The following is a 16,054-nucleotide window of genomic DNA, read 5'->3' on the forward strand; positions in this document are numbered from 1 at the left end:
CTCTCTACTCATCTCTTTTCTTATTTATTATTCTTATTAATAATAATAATAATAATAATAATAATTATTATTATTATTTTGGTTTTTGGGTCACAACCGGCAGCGCCTGGGGTTCCTCCTAGCTCTCCGCTCAGAAGTCGCTCCTGGCAGGCTCGGGGGACCATATGGGATGCCGGGATTCGAACCCCCGTCCTCCATTCACCTCTTTTCCACCGGGCTCTGAAACCAGGCTCCACACTCCGCCAACGCTTTTTTTTTTTGGACCTCTCGAGCCTCTGTAACGGACCTTTGACGCTCCTGTGCGAACTTGGCGGCCCTGACAGCAGCCGCGGCTGGAGTGGGCGGCGCCCGCGATGGGCAGAACTTATCCTGATTGGCTAAGATCTGGCTTCGCGTGCGCTCATTGGTCCCTGCCCTTTGGCTTCCTGGGTCGCCCGGGACCCGGATGGAACGCTGACTCGGAAGCGCTTTGTCGCGCCCCACTGCGGCGGCCAACATGGCGGTGGACTCAGCCATGGAACTGTTATTCTTAGATACTTTTAAGCACCCGAGCGCGGAGGTAAGGAAGGCTGCTCGAGATGGAGTCCTGGCACGGTCCTGCTTCTCTCTGGCTCGGGGTTCGCTCAGGAACAGCTCCGGTCTGGCTGACATCTTGGGGCCCGGCCCGCTGTCATTCTTGACATCACTCCCTCCTGGGGTTGGGCTGGCTTTGCCCCGCTGGCCCGCGACCCCGCTTTCTCGTCCTTAGACCTTAGGCCCGGTGCTGGTGGTTGGTGTGGCTGCTCCATTGGGTCTCCCTGAGGCCTCTGAGGAAATTTGGGGGGTCCCATTGGACAGTCTGCCCACCCCAGCCCCAACTGAGATGCCCCCCAACTGCTGGCATCACCCCCTCTTGGGTCCTTCTCGGCCCAGGGTCTCGTCCACACTCGGGCACTTTGTCTACTACTGTGTGGGAACAGGTCACCACATTTTGGGGGTTGACTGCCCAAGGGAAGGGGGGTTGGGGGGTGTTCTTAGGGTGGAGATTGTGAGGTGGAGAGGTGAGCCCTTGAAATCGCTTTGCTTTGTTTCAGGTCATTGTCTTTGCAACAGCAGACTTTAGTTTGAGGCCCCAGGGTAGGAGGAGGTCTCTAACTTACTGGGAGGTTTCCCCCCACCCCCAACATCCATCCTTCTGGTTCTGCTGTGCTTTTTTTTTTGGAAAGTGGATCTAGGAAGTTGGGCCAGGTTGCCGAAAGCTGCTAGAAAGGAACAGCAGAGAGCTTGGCAGAGAAGTTGAAACAAAGCCATAGAAACACAGGATGCATGCACATTTTTTTTTTTTTACAGCCGTCCCCCTCACTTTGGTGTTCACTTTGTATAGTTAGAGGATTCTTTCTTCTAGGATTGAGAATTATAGATAGCTTGCTCGCCTTGCCACTTTGGTTGGCAGGTTAAAAATGGTGACGAGCTGGTGTATACTTTTTTTTTTTTCAGGACTGGTTTGCAGGTCTTGTAGAAATTCCAAGTGTGGGGGCCAGGACTTGGCTCCATAGCTTAAGCACCTGCCTGGAACCAAGCTTGGCACATTGTGAACTGATAACTTGGCATCGGCCTTCAGTGAAATCTTGGCAGCTCTGCTCTCGGTCCTGCTTGCCATCTTTTCCCTCCCCTCCCCAAGGCCTACCAAGGATCTACCAAGGCCCTGCAGCCAGGTGTAGGGCTAAAGCAAGCGATCTTGGTGTGTTGGACAGCGAAAAGAACAGGAGCACCTTAACCAGAGTGTGACCACAGCTGAGCCAGCCCCCCTCCAGGAGTAGTAGAGCCAGAATCTGCATTTATCACAGAAACTAAAGCGTGACCACACCAGTGCTGCACTTGTACAGTGCAGGCTGGATAGTCGAAGGCGTGGCAGAGTTTGGCAGTTTGGTGGTGGTCTGCTCATTAGAAGGACTAAAATCCAAATGTGCCCGTACCATAACCAGGCATATTTGCAACCTGGGCATTGTTACAGAGGAAAGGAATTAAGAGCTATGGGGTGGGGGTTGGGGTGGGGGTGAGGGACAATGGGGATTATGATAATAAAAAAAAGTCCAACAACCTTAGCATATTTTACTGTAGATTAATTTATGGTCTTGTGTGCTAGCTGTTCTGTTTTCATACTGTCTGGCTATAATTCGAGCTCAGCTTTTAAAATGAAGGTTTTACTTACAATGGAGGTTTCTAACACATAATGGAGATATGTTGAATCAGATCAAATTTATAGTCTAAAGAAATAAGAACTGGACATATTAAGAAGGGAAGCAGGCAGTGAATTATTTTACTGAAGTTATAGTTTGCCTTTTGGTAACAATGGAAGTGTATGGAAGCCGGTTTGATGGTAGCAAGATAGTTTTTGATGTGTTTAGTGGTATACCAGGTAGAATTGAACAGTAAGACTCCATAGTTATTTATGAAAAATATATCCAAAAGTGATGTGTAATCCTAGAGGGACAGTACTGGTAATACAGCCAAAAAGTTGGACCTCTTGCCCCTTTTTTCTTTTTTTTTTTTTGGTTTTTGGGCCACACCCGGCAGTGCTCAGGGCTTACTCCTGGCTGTCTGCTCAGAAATAGCTCCTGGCAGGCACGGGGGACCCTATGGGACACCGGGATTCGAACCAACCACCTTTTGGTCCTGGATCGGCTGCTTGCAAGGCAAACGCCGCTGTGCTATCTCTCCGGGCCCTTGCCCCTTTTTTCAAAGTGATTTGTATTTTAGTAGAGTAGAAATTTAAGTTTCACAAGATTAAAATGGTTCTAAGTGGTATGAATATTTTTAAAATTGTGCTAGATTTTGTGCGTGCGCGCGTGTGTGTGTGTGTGTGTGTGTGTGCGCAAGTGCGCGTGTGTGCGCGCGTGTATGTGTGTGTGTGTGTGTGTGTTGACATCCCTATATGCATAGGATGTTGAAGACTGACTCTTGGTCTTCAAATGACAAAACGTGTTTTGTCACTGAGTTATTTCCTTGACTTCAAGGTCCCCCTTTTATTTATTTATTTATTTATTTATTTATTTATTTATTTATTTATTTATTTATTTATTTATTTATTTATTTAGTTTTTGGACCACATCCAGTGGTCCTCAAGGCTTACTCCTAGGTCTGTGCTTAAGGAACACTCCTGGCAGGCTCGGGCTATCTTATAGGATACTGGGGATTGAACCTTGGTCAACTGCATGCAAAGGAAGCATCTTATCCACTATTCTGTGTCTTCAATCCTTTACACCTCTTTTTTTTTTTTTTTTTTTTTGGTTTTTGGATCCCACCCAGCAGCGCTCAGGGGTTACTCCTGACTCTATGCTCAGAAATTGCCCCTGGCAGGCACGGGAGACCATATGGGATGCCGGAATTTGAACCACTGTCCTTCTGCACGTTAGGCAAATGCCTCACCTCCATGCTACCTCGCCGGCCCCCTTTACACCTCTTTTTAAAAATAGGGGCCTCACCCAGCAGTGCTTGGGGCCTGGTGCTACTCCTGGCAAGAGTTCACCATATGAGATGCTGGGGATAGAACTTTAGTCAGTCACACGGAAGGCAAACACCTTATCCATTGTACTATCTCTCTGGCTCCCATTTTAAAATATGAGAGTCATCTAGTGGTACTGGGGCCTGGAAGCACGCCTGGCGAGTTTTTACCAGGGTGGAGCTTCACAAAGGCCACTGAGACCACCATTAGTGCGTTCTCCAACACCACACACTAATTGTAGTTAAGCTGTGTGGTGCTGGGGAATGAATGTGTGTTCAGCATGTGCTCTGCCTCTTTAGCTATTTCCTTAAATAGCTAAAGTCACCGTTTTTGATTTGGAACCACATCTAGCAGTAAATTTGGGATTTTCATTTCAATGGTGTTCAGGGGAACATGTGCTCAGCATGTTAAATGATCTCCAGCCCTTTTTCACAAAATAGAAATGTAAGTGGTTATATTAAAATAAAATTTATTATCCAAAAATCAGAAAAGCTACGGCTTGTAATCCTACTGTGTTAGCCCCAAGTATCATTACTTATATGTATATATGTTAGAGTTGAACCTTGACACTGCCCAAAATAAAATAATGATTATAGAGGAAAGAAAATCAAAGAAACTGGGGCCAGAGAGATAGCATGGTGGTAGGGCATTTACCTTGCACACAGCTGACCCTTGCCAGAAGGTTGTTCGAATCCCAGCATCCCATATGGTCCCTGCACCTGCCAGGAGTGATTTCTGAGCTTAGAGCCAGGACCTGAGCATTGAGCTACTGGCTGTGACCCAAAAAACAAAAACAAAAACAAAAAAACAAAAAAGAAAAGAAAAGAAACCAATTTGGAACTCATCTGGGTGGGAGTGGAAAGAGTAGATAAGATAATACTGGTTTTCTTGAAGAGATGATAAAGGGAAAGAATAGCTGCAGGGATAGAAGAGTTAGGAAGGGAAGGGAAGATATTTATACTGTGGCCTTTAATTTTTGTATTGTTGGGAATTGAACCTACAGCCTTACACATGCAAGACAAATAAATGTTCTACTGCCGAATCACATCCCTGGTCCTATACTGTGACATCTAAATACACAGAATTTTTTCCTTTCTACATATAAGTGGGATTCAGAGATCTCAAATCTGGTCACTGTTGAGTCTTAGTACCTCCCTAGTCATAAACTTACTGTGATTTCTCCATTTTTTTTTTTTTTTTTTTTTTTTGGTTTTTGGGCCACACCCGGCGGTGCTCAGGGCTTACTCCTGGCTGTGTGCTCAGAAATAGCTCCTGGCAGGCACGGGGGACCATATGGGACACCGGGATTCGAACCAACCACCTTTGGTCCTGGATCGGCTGCTTGCAAGGCAAACGCCGCTGTGCTATCTCTCCGGGCCCTGATTTCTCCATTTTTAACCCATCTATCTTTATTCATTTACTCCTCTATATAACTTAGGTTCATCCTTCAGTAAATTTTTTAACCCTGAAATTATAGATCCTCTCAACTGTATTAAGTATCTATTAAATCTTAAATGGGTATATGTGACACTTTATATTATTTTATTTTACTTTTTGGTTTTTGGGCCATACCCAGTGGTGCTCAGAGGCTACTCCTGGCTCTGAGCTCAGAAATCATCCCTGGCAGGCTTGGGGGACCATATGGGGTTGCCAGGAATCAAACCTGGGTCGGTTGTGTGCAAGGCTGTGCTATCTCTCCAGCCCCATATGTGACACTTGAAAGGTAACGGTAAATATAGATATAGTTAATCTCTTTTTGAAAGAACACTAATGTGATAGATAAACACATTCTTATTTCACTTGGCTACAAAAAGTTTTGGATATCCAAAAGAGAAATGTATCTATAATTGAGCTGGCTCAGCTCTTCAGAAGTGTTGACCTCTGGGAATGTTGGCATCTAAGAGATAGGAGGTCCTAGAGATAGTAGAGCGAGCAGCTAAGGCACTTGCTTTGCACAAAGCTGACTTGGACTCAGTCCCTGCACCAAGTGATTGCTAACAAGAGGGCCAGGAGTAACCCCTGAGCACCACCAAGTGTGGCCCAAAATCCCCCCCCCCCCCAATACTGGTAAAGAATACTGTGGGGTTATGAAATTGAGGCTATGAAGATGAGGCAGCACATGATATGTTCAGGCTATAGACTTTGGAGTAATAGATCATGTTTGTTAATAAGACTATTGAATTTGGTATTGGGGCTACAAGGAATAGGGGAGTGATACTTCATGTTTATTCCTACCAGCGTATTTGTCTTATTTCAAACATCCCCCTTGAGCCCTTTCTCCCTCCTCTCCTCCCCCTCCTCTAATCTAATCTTAGTTCTGTGGTCAGTGTCCAGGGGTTTGCTGTTTTGTTTTATTTTTTTCTTCACTGGTTTACCTCTTTCAAGAATAGTCTTTGGAGCTGAATGCTGACTGGAGACTGTGTTAGGTTTTCTTGTGTTTTGTTCTTTGTTACTGTTGTTGCTTTTGTTGCATTGACCTGTGCTAGATGATGTGGGCTTTGTTGTGACACTAGGACAAATTTCCACCCATATGCCAGGGGCCTTAAGTCATGGTCTCAGTGCCAGCAAGGCAAGCTCTACCCCTGAGCTCTCCTGTTAGCCTTTTATCCCTTTAATTTAGTTTTTTGAATATGCATTTCCTTGTGTCAATTTACCACATCATCTTTATCCAGTGGGTACTATCCTTTCATATTTTAGCCATTGTAAGTAACACCGTGCTTGTGTTCTTTGCGGTGGATTCTCAAAAGTGGGTTACTAAATCATATAGTACAGGTTTTTGAGGAAGCTCCCTTTTATTTTGGAAAATGATTGCAACAGTTTTCGTAATGAAAACATGCACTTTAGGAATATCGTACTGTTGTGGGAGAATGACTTGGAAGAAGAGAAAGGGCAAAACAAGTTAGAACATTGCTGTCATCCTGATTACAGTGCTGGAGTGTGTAGTGGTTTGAACTTGAGGATTGTGGGCAAGGATGGAAAAGCTATGTGGCTTTAAAAGCTTGTCAGAGGCCTCATCTACAGGACCAAATATTTGAATGCGGGAAAGACTTTTGTTCACAGATGAGAAATAAGGCGTGATACTAGTGGTTTTTATCTTGGCCCAAGTATGACACCATAATTGATAGTTTGGCTTTAGACTTTTGAGTCTGTCACTTCAGGTGGTCATTCAGGTAGATAATGTCTAGTTGACAGCCCTGACGAAGTCTTAGTTTTATCTCTGATCCCTGTGATAAGTTCTTAGTTGATGTGTTTTTTCCCTTGAAATTTAAGGAAGGAGTTTTTGCCTCAGCTATTTAGTATCTCAATAACTTTCTTGTTCTTTGAAGGCAGACTTATGAAAGTTTAGTGAATTAAACATCCGTAACCACTGTCTCCCAATATCTTATCTATAATTCAAAGATTTAGAAGTGGCAGTAAGGGCCAGGTTATAGAACACATGGATAACATAGTTGAGGTTCCAAGTTCAGTCCCCAACAGAGCGGGCCCTAATTTTAACCCCAGCACTTTAGGTGGTCCCCAGGCCTTAGTTCTGCCTGGTCAAGTATTGTCTAGACTGCCCCCTCAGTCTATCCCTAGTATCATCGGCAGGGGTTGTGGGGAACAGTTGGTCTGTTCAGTCAGATCTGAACTGATAGAATGCTAGTTGTGATCTTCAGTGAGAATGGTTGTCCATGTGGTTGCAGATATATTGATATTTTGATTACAAGGTTTTCCTTAGAAATTGTTTATAAATTAAAGTTTTTGTATCATTCTAACTTTGTAACTATCCAGTTAGCCAGAACTTGATAGGTTTCCTGTAAAGGAATATGGGTCTGTTTTGGTTTCAGCAAAGTAAGAGCAGGGGAGAAATAGCCAAAAAAAAATACTATTATATAAATAAGGGATTTAACTAGGCACATTTTGTAAATCCTTTTAAGTTGTATGGGGAGAATGCTTGGGGTTGCATTACACTTTGTGCTCAGGACTACTCCCAGCTCTACTTTGGGACGTCACTCCCACCAGTTCTGGGAAGTAATGTGCCACAGAGGGAGCCTGGGCCTTCCACTTGCATCGTAGTAGGTGCCCAAACCTTCATCTCTGTGGCCCATCATCAACTATTTTCACAAGAATGGTTTATGTAGATTTGTCCATCATAGAATAGCACTTTGGACGATTGACTCTAAAGGGGAGAAAAAGGGGCTGAAGAGATAGCATGGAGGTAGAGCATTTGCCTTGCCTGCAGAAGGACGGTAGTTCGAATCCCGGCATCCCATATGGTCCCCTGAGCCTGCCAGGGGTGATTTCTGAGTGTAGAGCCAGGAGTAACCCCTGAGCGCTGCCTGGTGTGACCCAAAAACCAAAAAAATGGGGGAGGGGAGAAAGATGCCTACATTTCAAATAACTCGTGCTTTGTTGATAACATGCTCTTTCTCTCTCTCTCTGAAGCAAAGTTCTCATATAGACGTGGTTCGTTTTCCGTGCGTGGTTTACATCAACGAAGTTCGAGTGATACCGCCAGGAGTAAGGGCTCACAGCAACCTGCCAGACAGTAGAGCTTATGGGTGAGTCAGCTTCCTTTGAAATCACTCTGACTCAGTAGTGTAGAAAAATGGTTTTTGTTTTGGAGCCAACCTGGCATGCTCAGGGTTACTCTGTGCTTGTATTCAAGAATCACTCCTGGTGGGCACTGGGGACCGTATGAGATGCTGGGGATCAAACCTAGGTCAGCCCCTTGCAAGGTTATATTATCTCTCTATCCCTGTTGTAGAAATATTCTTAAATACTAATAATATGCAAGCAAAACTTTTTTTTTTTTTTCTTTAACAGTGGTACTCAGGCCTTACTCCTGACTACCTGTGCTCAGGAATCACTCCTGGTGGGGTTTAGAGGACCATATGTGGTATTGGGGATTGAGCCTGGGTCAGCTGCTGTTGCTCTGCCTTTTGTTTTGTTTTGATTTGGTTTGGTTTTTGGTTTTTGGGCCACACCTGGTGACACTCAGGGGTTATTCCTGGCTATGTGCTCAGAAATCGTCCTGACTTGGGGACCGTAATGGACGCTGGGGGTTCAGACTGTGTTCCATCCTAGGTCAGCCACGTGCAAGGCAAATGCCCAAGTGCTGTGCCACTCTCTGGCCCCTGCTCTGCCTTCTAATTTGGGGGGGGGGGGTTGTTGCTTGTTGTTTGTTTTGTTTTGTTTTGTTTTTTGGTGTTTGGGTGATACCCAGCAGCACTCAGGGGTTACTCCTGACTCTGAGCTCAGAAATTGCCCCTGGCAGGCACAGGGACAATATGGGATTCGGGATTCGAACCATTGTCCTTCTGCATCTAAGGCAATCGCCCTACCTCCATGCTATCTCTCCAGTTCCTGGATTTTTATTTTTTTTTTATTTTTTGAGGGCAAGGTGGGTACAGTCACAGCGCACAGAGGTTATTTCTGGCTTTGTGCTCAGGACTGATCCTAAGCAGTGCTGAGAAGCAATATGTGGTGCTTGGGACCGAAAGACAACACCTCTGTAGTATTTCTTGGGTGCCTATTACATTTCTTTTTATTTCTTTTTTTTTTTTTTGGGTCACACCCGGCAGTGCTCAGGGGTTATTCCTGGCTCCGTGCTCAGAAATTGCTCCTGGCAGGCACGGGGGACCATATGGGACGCCGGGATTCAAACCGATGACCTTCTGCATGAAAGGCAAACGCCTTACCTCCATGCTATCTCTCCGGCCCCTACATTTCTTTTTAAAATGGCCCTAAAGAATATTAAATCGGGGCCAGGGTGATTGCACAGTGGTAGGTCATTTGCCTGCATGTGGCCAACCCAGGACTGATTGGGTTTGATCCCCGGCATCCCATATGGTCTCCCAAGCCTGCCAGGAGCGATTTCTGAGTGCAGAGCCAGGAGTAACCAGAGCGCTGTTGGGTGTGGCCCAAAATAAAAACAAAAACAAAAGAATTTATTAATCATTCATTAAAGTGTTAACTTACATAGTATACATGAATTAACTTTGAAATAGGACTGGTTGGGGGCCAAAGAGATAGCATGGAGGTAAAGCATTTGCCTTTCTTGCAGAAGGACAGTGGTTCGAATCCCTGTAGAAATCGCCAAGGGTGATTTCTGAGCATAGTGCCAGGAGTAACCCCTAAGCGCTGCCAGGTGTGACCCAAAAACAAAAACAAAAACAAAAAATAGGACTGGTTGAAGGGAGCATATTTCTTTTATATTTCTTTTATTTATAATTTTAAGATAAGGTATAATGTAGCTGATCATGATACATTGTTTTCAGGTGAGAATAAAGTTATGTTAAAAAAGAAAGAAAAAGAAAAAAAGTATAGTAACAAGAAAATTTGTGAAAATTATTGTATCTTGCAATGAGAGCAGTAAGTCCTTTTCAAGGTTTACTACCCTCTTGTTGCTAGTTAATTTGTTTCTGAATATTAGGTGACCTTCAGATATACGCTGGTGTCTTAATTGGTGTGTTTGTATTAAATATTTTGGATTATCACGCAGCCATATATGCAGCCACATGATTCAGGAATTCTCAGCACTGTGGCTGATATTGTGGCTTTTGTGGGACATGGTTTTGGCTGCCGGGCTTTCTGGAAGTATGAGAAGGCAAGAGGGCTTGTTTTTTTTGTTTTTCGTTTTTTTTTTTTTTGGTTTTTGGGCCACACCCGACGGTGCTTAGGGGTTCCTCCTGGCTGTCTGCTCAGAAGTAGCTTCTGGCAGGCACAGGGAACCATATGGGACACCGGGATTCGAACCAACCACCTTAGGTCCTGGATCGGCTGCTTGCAAGGAAAACACTGCTGTGCTATCTCTCCGGGCCCAGAGAAGGCAAGAGGGCTTGAAAGGGAGAGGGTGCCTGTACTCATCTCAAAAAGTCCTGGTGATGTCAGCCCAAATACCAGCATACCTGGAGTTTTGGTCAAATTGGCCTCTGCAGAGACTGTAAGTGGGTGGTGAAGCAGGGCCGTTGGCCAAGTGGCAATTGTGGGTCATGGGTGCAGTGGTATGGCCTTGGCTTGTGCTACCTTTTTCTTCTGAGATTGCCAGCTTTCATGCTTCATGGCCAGTGTACTCCGTTTATATCTCTTTCTAGAATAAATTGAATCTATAGAACTGGCTGAATCTACACATATTTTTTGTCTTTTGTTTTGTTTTTGGGCCACACCCAGTGGCGCTCAGGGGTTATTTCTTGCTCTGCATGCAGGAAATAATTCCTGACAGGCTCTGGGGACCATAGGGGATGCTGAAGATTGAACCCAGCCAGGTTGGCTGCACGCAAGGCAAATAAATGCCCTATCCACTGTGCTATTGCTCTGGCCCTGAATCTACATATTTTATGAGTACTTAACTCTATAATAACAAGTTTGATGACTCGTTCTGAGTCGTGGCTTGATTATATATGTCTTTTCATAAATTCATAATTTTACATAGGGAGAAGAGATTTGTCTCAGTATAGAGCACTATCTTGCAATCAAATGACCTGGGTTTAATCTCTGGCATTATGCACACACACACACAAAACTATAAATAGCAAGTAATTATTTGGTATTCTCTCTTAGGGTCTGTTAGAAATAAGCAATTTATAAATAAATATTCTCTGAGGTGGAGCTTGCTGAAATCTTTTAACAACTGACAGAATAGTTACCTGTTTGTGACCAGAATAGTTATGTTTGAGTTACATGAATTGGAAATGTAAGCTAATTTCTAGTTATAGAAGCATGAATATATAATAAATCTTGATGAAGTTTTTAAAGAGATGACAGCTTTATTTTCACATTTCACAAAAAAATATGGAACGCTTCATGAATTTGTGTGTCATCCTTGTGCAGGGGCCATGCTAATATTCTCTGTATCATTCCAATATAATATATGTGCTGCCGAAGCGAGCACATCTTTATGAATTTTTAGTTTATATCATTGGTATTAATCTTACTAGTGATTCATCATTCATTATGTGCTATATATAGCATAGTTACTAGCTAGTAGTATATATATGTAGTATATATGTATGGATCAGAGTTAAGCCTCATTTCTATGTAATTGCAAATAGTGGCATATTTAGAAATTTATTAAAAGCTTCAAAGATTTTTGGGCTATTGCAAAGAAAAACAGTTCAGTAAGAATGCTACTCATAATGAGATATCTGACCATAACTTTTTTTCTGTGTTAAATGAAAAACTCATGTTTTCCTATAACTTTATCCTACTTTTTCTATAAAGGGATATTGTATAGAATGAGAATGATGAGTTAATAATAATGTATTGATATATTTTAATAGTACTGTTTTAAGAAAGATCAATTAAATATCTTTAGCTTTGTAATGCTACAGCAAATTTAGTGATCTTATATCACAGTGCCTCACTCTTCCAGGTCAGGAACTCAGAATTGTTTAGGTGGTTCAGTTTTCCCCAAAAATTAAGATCCGGGTTGAACCTGCAGTAAAAATACTTATGTGGGCCAGAGAGATAGCATGGAGGTAAGGTGTTTGCCTTTCATGCAGGAGGTCATCGGTTCAAATCCTGTTGTTCCATATGGTCCCCCGTGCCTGCCAGGAGCAATTTCTAAGTCTGGAGCCAGGAATAACCCCTGAGCACTGCCGGGTGTGACCCAAAAATCACACACACAAAAATACTTACGTAAATAGTCTTTGTATAATTTTTCTTTAGTTTCTATGTTTCTTAGAACGTGGATGTGAAATTATTTTAATTAATTTCAATTTTAATTAAATTTTAATTGTTTTAATTGTTTACTTATGTGAATTAGTTTGAAATAAGTATAATTATGCAATTTGAAATGAAGTAAATTTTTTTTGCTAAAGAAATTAACTTGTCACGAACTATTATATTAGTGCTTACTTTTAAAAACACCTTGAAAGTGGCTCTGGGAAAAGTTGGGTAGGGTAGGATACTTGCCTTGCCTGCAGCCCACCCAGGTTTGAATCTCTGGCATTCCACATAGTACCCCAGGCCTTTTCAGAAGTAATGCTGTGTACAGAGCAAGAAGTAAGCCCTGAACACCACCAGAGATGGGCTCCCTGTTCAAAAAAAGCCACTTTGACACTAAAACAGAGCAGAGACCATTCTACTAATGATTGATGGTAAAATTGACGATTAAAATTTTGTTTCCAGTCATACTCAAAGTGAATAGTTGGCTACTTGAAAGTAGGTTGTGAATGTAATTATAGAAAATATTAAAATTAAGATATTTAAATCAAATATATATACAATACTTTTATTGTACCTTTTGTTTTAATATGGAGCTTACTATTTTATTGCAAAACTGACATTTCAACTTTCTTTCATTCACAGGGAGACATCTCCGCACACGTTTCAGTTAGACTTATTTTTTAACAATGTAAGCAAACCAAGTGCCCCGGTTTTTGATAGGTTGGGAAGGTACGTATCTGAGGTAATTTCTCTATAAATTTATAGATTAGAAGGTACGTATCTGAGGTAATTTCTCTATAAATTTATAGATCAGTAAACAAAACCTCTTTATTTGGATAGAAAAGGATACATGTGGTGGTATGTCCAACAATTTTGGGCTTAATTTTTATCAGTATTGTCCATATTTCTTGTTTTTTTTTTTTTTTTTTTTTTTTTTTGGTCACACCCAGCAGCGCTCAGGGGCCACTCCTGGCTCTATGCTCAGAAATCACTCCTGGCAGGCTCGGGGGACCATATGGGATGCCGGGATTTGAACCACTGTCCTTCTGCATGAGAGGCAAACGCCTTACCTCCATGCTATCTCTCTGGCCCCATTGTCCATATTTCTTAAAAATCATGTTCCTAAGAATATGCTGATGTGGACCTAGGGGTTGTAGGGCACAGATTCACTCATACAGCATGACCCCATGGACTGAAGGGGTGACTGGGAGTCAGACTGCCTCCTGCATGTGGCTCCAAAACCACAAAGCACAGTCTTAAAATGCCATGAATCTATAATATGCCAGATGCATAATTTGAATTAAATTATAGTCCATCATAATAACTTATAAACATTATTTTTGTGGTCTAGTGAAGAAAAACTTCATTATATAGTGGGCATTTCTAAGCTAGGTGCTTTCATAAATGAAAGACGTAGTTTGGTCATGAGCTATGTACTTGATCGATTTTTTTTTTTTTTTTTTTGGGTTTTGGGCCACACCCGGCGGTGCTCAGGGGTTACTCCTGGCTGTCTGCTCAGAAATAGCTCCTGGCAGGCACGGGGGACCAGATGGGACACCGGGATTCGAACCAACCACCTTTGGTCCTGGATCGGCTGCTTGCAAGGCAAACGCCGCTGTGCTATCTCTCCGGGCCCTTTTTTTTTTTTTTTGGTTTTTGGGCCACACCCGACGGTGCTCAGGGGTCACTCCTGGCTGTCTGCTCAGAAATCGCTCCTGGCAGGCATGGGGGACCATATGGGACACCGGGATTCGAACCAAACTTGATCGATTTTAAGCCCAAGTCAGTAAACACTAATCATTTTTGTCATTTTTCATTGTCATTTTTCTTATAAAACTGACAAAATTACAATTTCATAATCTTGATCATCTCCACCATTCATTTTTTTGGTTTGGGAAGGTTGGTATTTGGCTCATATCTGGCTGTACTGGGGCTTTTTCCTGGCTCTGCACTTAGGGATGCTTAGCAGACTAAATGTAGTGCCAGAGGTCAGCCTGGGTGCCACACATGCAAGGCAAGTGCCCTACCCATTGAACTATCTCTTTGGCCATACATTAGGTTTTTAGACAGTAATTTTGATGCGAAGTTTTAGCCTGAACTTTTCCAGACAGTATAGGAATCTTAAACTGTTTTTAGGAGCATTAGAAATTATGTTTAGGGTCTGGAGAGATAGCATGGAGGTAAGGCATTTGCCTTTCATGCAGAAGGTCATTGGTTCGAATCCCGGCATCCCATATGGTCCCCTGAGCCTGCCAGGAGCGATTTCTGAGCGTGGAGCCAGGAATAACTCCTGAGTGCTGCCAGGTACAACCCAAAAACCAAAAACCAAAAAAAAAAAAAAAAAAAAAAGAAATTATGTTTAATCGTGGCCCTCCCTCCCATAGAATTTTTTCCTCACCAAATCTTAAAATCATTAGTTTTTTTAAATTGCCAAGTTATCAATCATAATTCCAGCTTTGAGTTCTTAGAACCGATATACTGAATCCTCTGATAGAAGCTATCTGTGATTTTTCTCAAGAGATATGCTTTATATTCTTTTTTGAGGGGGCAGTTGGTCCATACTGGCAGTGCTCAGGGTTACTCCTGGCTTTGCATGTGAGAATCAGTCCTGGTGGGCTCGGGATCATATGGGATGCCTGGGATCTAACCCTGGTTGGCCACATACAAGGCAGTTCCCTACCTGCTGCACTATCTCTCCAGCTCCTTTGCTTTATATTTTAAATTGCTTTTGTTTTTATGATGGAGAATTGAGTAAATGAAAACATTTCAAATGCTAATTATATACTTAATGTTGTACACAGTACAAATTTTAATGTGTGATTTGGATTAAATTTCAAGTTTTGTTTCACTTAGCAATTAAACCATAATTTACGCCCCTTCCCTTAAATTCCTTGCCTCCTAACTTGGAGCCTGTGCTTATTTGTGCATTTGAATATATGATTTTATTACTATAATACAATCTAACCCATTTAGCTTTGGCTCTTAATAAAATGTAACTTGGGGAAGGGGAATGATGCTGAGTATGTGTTTACAAAATAAAGTTTTAAATACGTAAAACATGGCTTTTGGTTTTGAGATTTTGTTTGTTTGTTTGTTGGTTTGTTTTGGTGCCACACCAAGTGGTATTCTTGTTGGTACTTCAAGAATCGACCCAAGGGGCCAGAGAGGTGGCGCTAGAGATAAGGTGTCTGCCTTGCAAGCACTAGCCAAGGAAGGACCGTGGTTCGATCCCCAGGCGTCCCATATGGTCCCCCCAAGCCAGGGGCAATTTCTGAGGGTTTAGCCAGGAGTAACTCCTGAGCATCAAACAGATGTGGCCCGAAAAACCAAAAAAAAAAAAAAAAAAAAAAAGAATGGACCCAAGATCATTAGTACAAAACAAGTTCCTTACTCTATACTATCTCTCTGTCCTCTTTTGTTTGCTTTTTTATAGTTGTCTGTTTTTTTTTGTTTGTTTGTTTTTGGGAAGCTGACACTGGTGATGCTCAGGGGGGTTACTCCTGGCTATGTGCTCAGAAATCACTCCTGGCTTGGGGACCATATAGGACATCAGGGATCGAACTGAGGTCCATCCTGGCTCAGCCATGTGCAAGGCAAACGCCCTACCGCTGTGCTATCATTCCAGCCCAGTTGTCTGTATTTTTATACGGCTAATACTTCTAATAACTTAGAATAACTTGTTAATAACTTCTGATTTGGTTAAGATAGCTTTTTTGTTTTCCTAAAAACTAAATAGGTACTACATGCTGAAGTTAACCATGTACTAATGTAGTGTGTGCAATTTTCTTTACTTTTTTAGGATATTTTCCCTCATCTGTCTTAATATTATTTACATCACTCCCCACCCCCAAATATGAACACACTGAGAGCCTATTTTCACTGGCTTCTATCACACTACTGCATAGTTTAAGAATCCAATCA

At 42.5% G+C, this 16,054-nt stretch overlaps 1 protein-coding gene and 1 non-coding gene across 2 annotated transcripts in view; one reads left to right on the forward strand and one right to left on the reverse strand.

The window, feature by feature from the left end:
- Nucleotides 1–491: 491 nt before the first annotated feature.
- The window catches only part of VIRMA (vir like m6A methyltransferase associated), a 74,224-nt gene continuing 58,661 nt past the window's right edge, over nt 492–16,054 (forward strand). Inside the window, exons 1-3 of the mRNA XM_049781903.1 lie at nt 492–559; nt 7,910–8,025; nt 12,776–12,862. Of these exons, the coding sequence (XP_049637860.1) occupies nt 497–559; nt 7,910–8,025; nt 12,776–12,862 (266 nt within the window). The 5' untranslated portion in view covers nt 492–496. The remainder of the gene's footprint in view (nt 560–7,909; nt 8,026–12,775; nt 12,863–16,054) is intronic.
- On the reverse strand, nt 11,252–11,357 carry LOC126021548 (U6 spliceosomal RNA). Its single transcript, XR_007500055.1, has one exon. It is a non-coding gene; the product is annotated as a U6 spliceosomal RNA (small nuclear RNA).

This window comes from Suncus etruscus, chromosome 10, assembly GCF_024139225.1.
Source record: "Suncus etruscus isolate mSunEtr1 chromosome 10, mSunEtr1.pri.cur, whole genome shotgun sequence".
NCBI classification, from domain to species: domain Eukaryota; kingdom Metazoa; phylum Chordata; class Mammalia; order Eulipotyphla; family Soricidae; genus Suncus; species Suncus etruscus.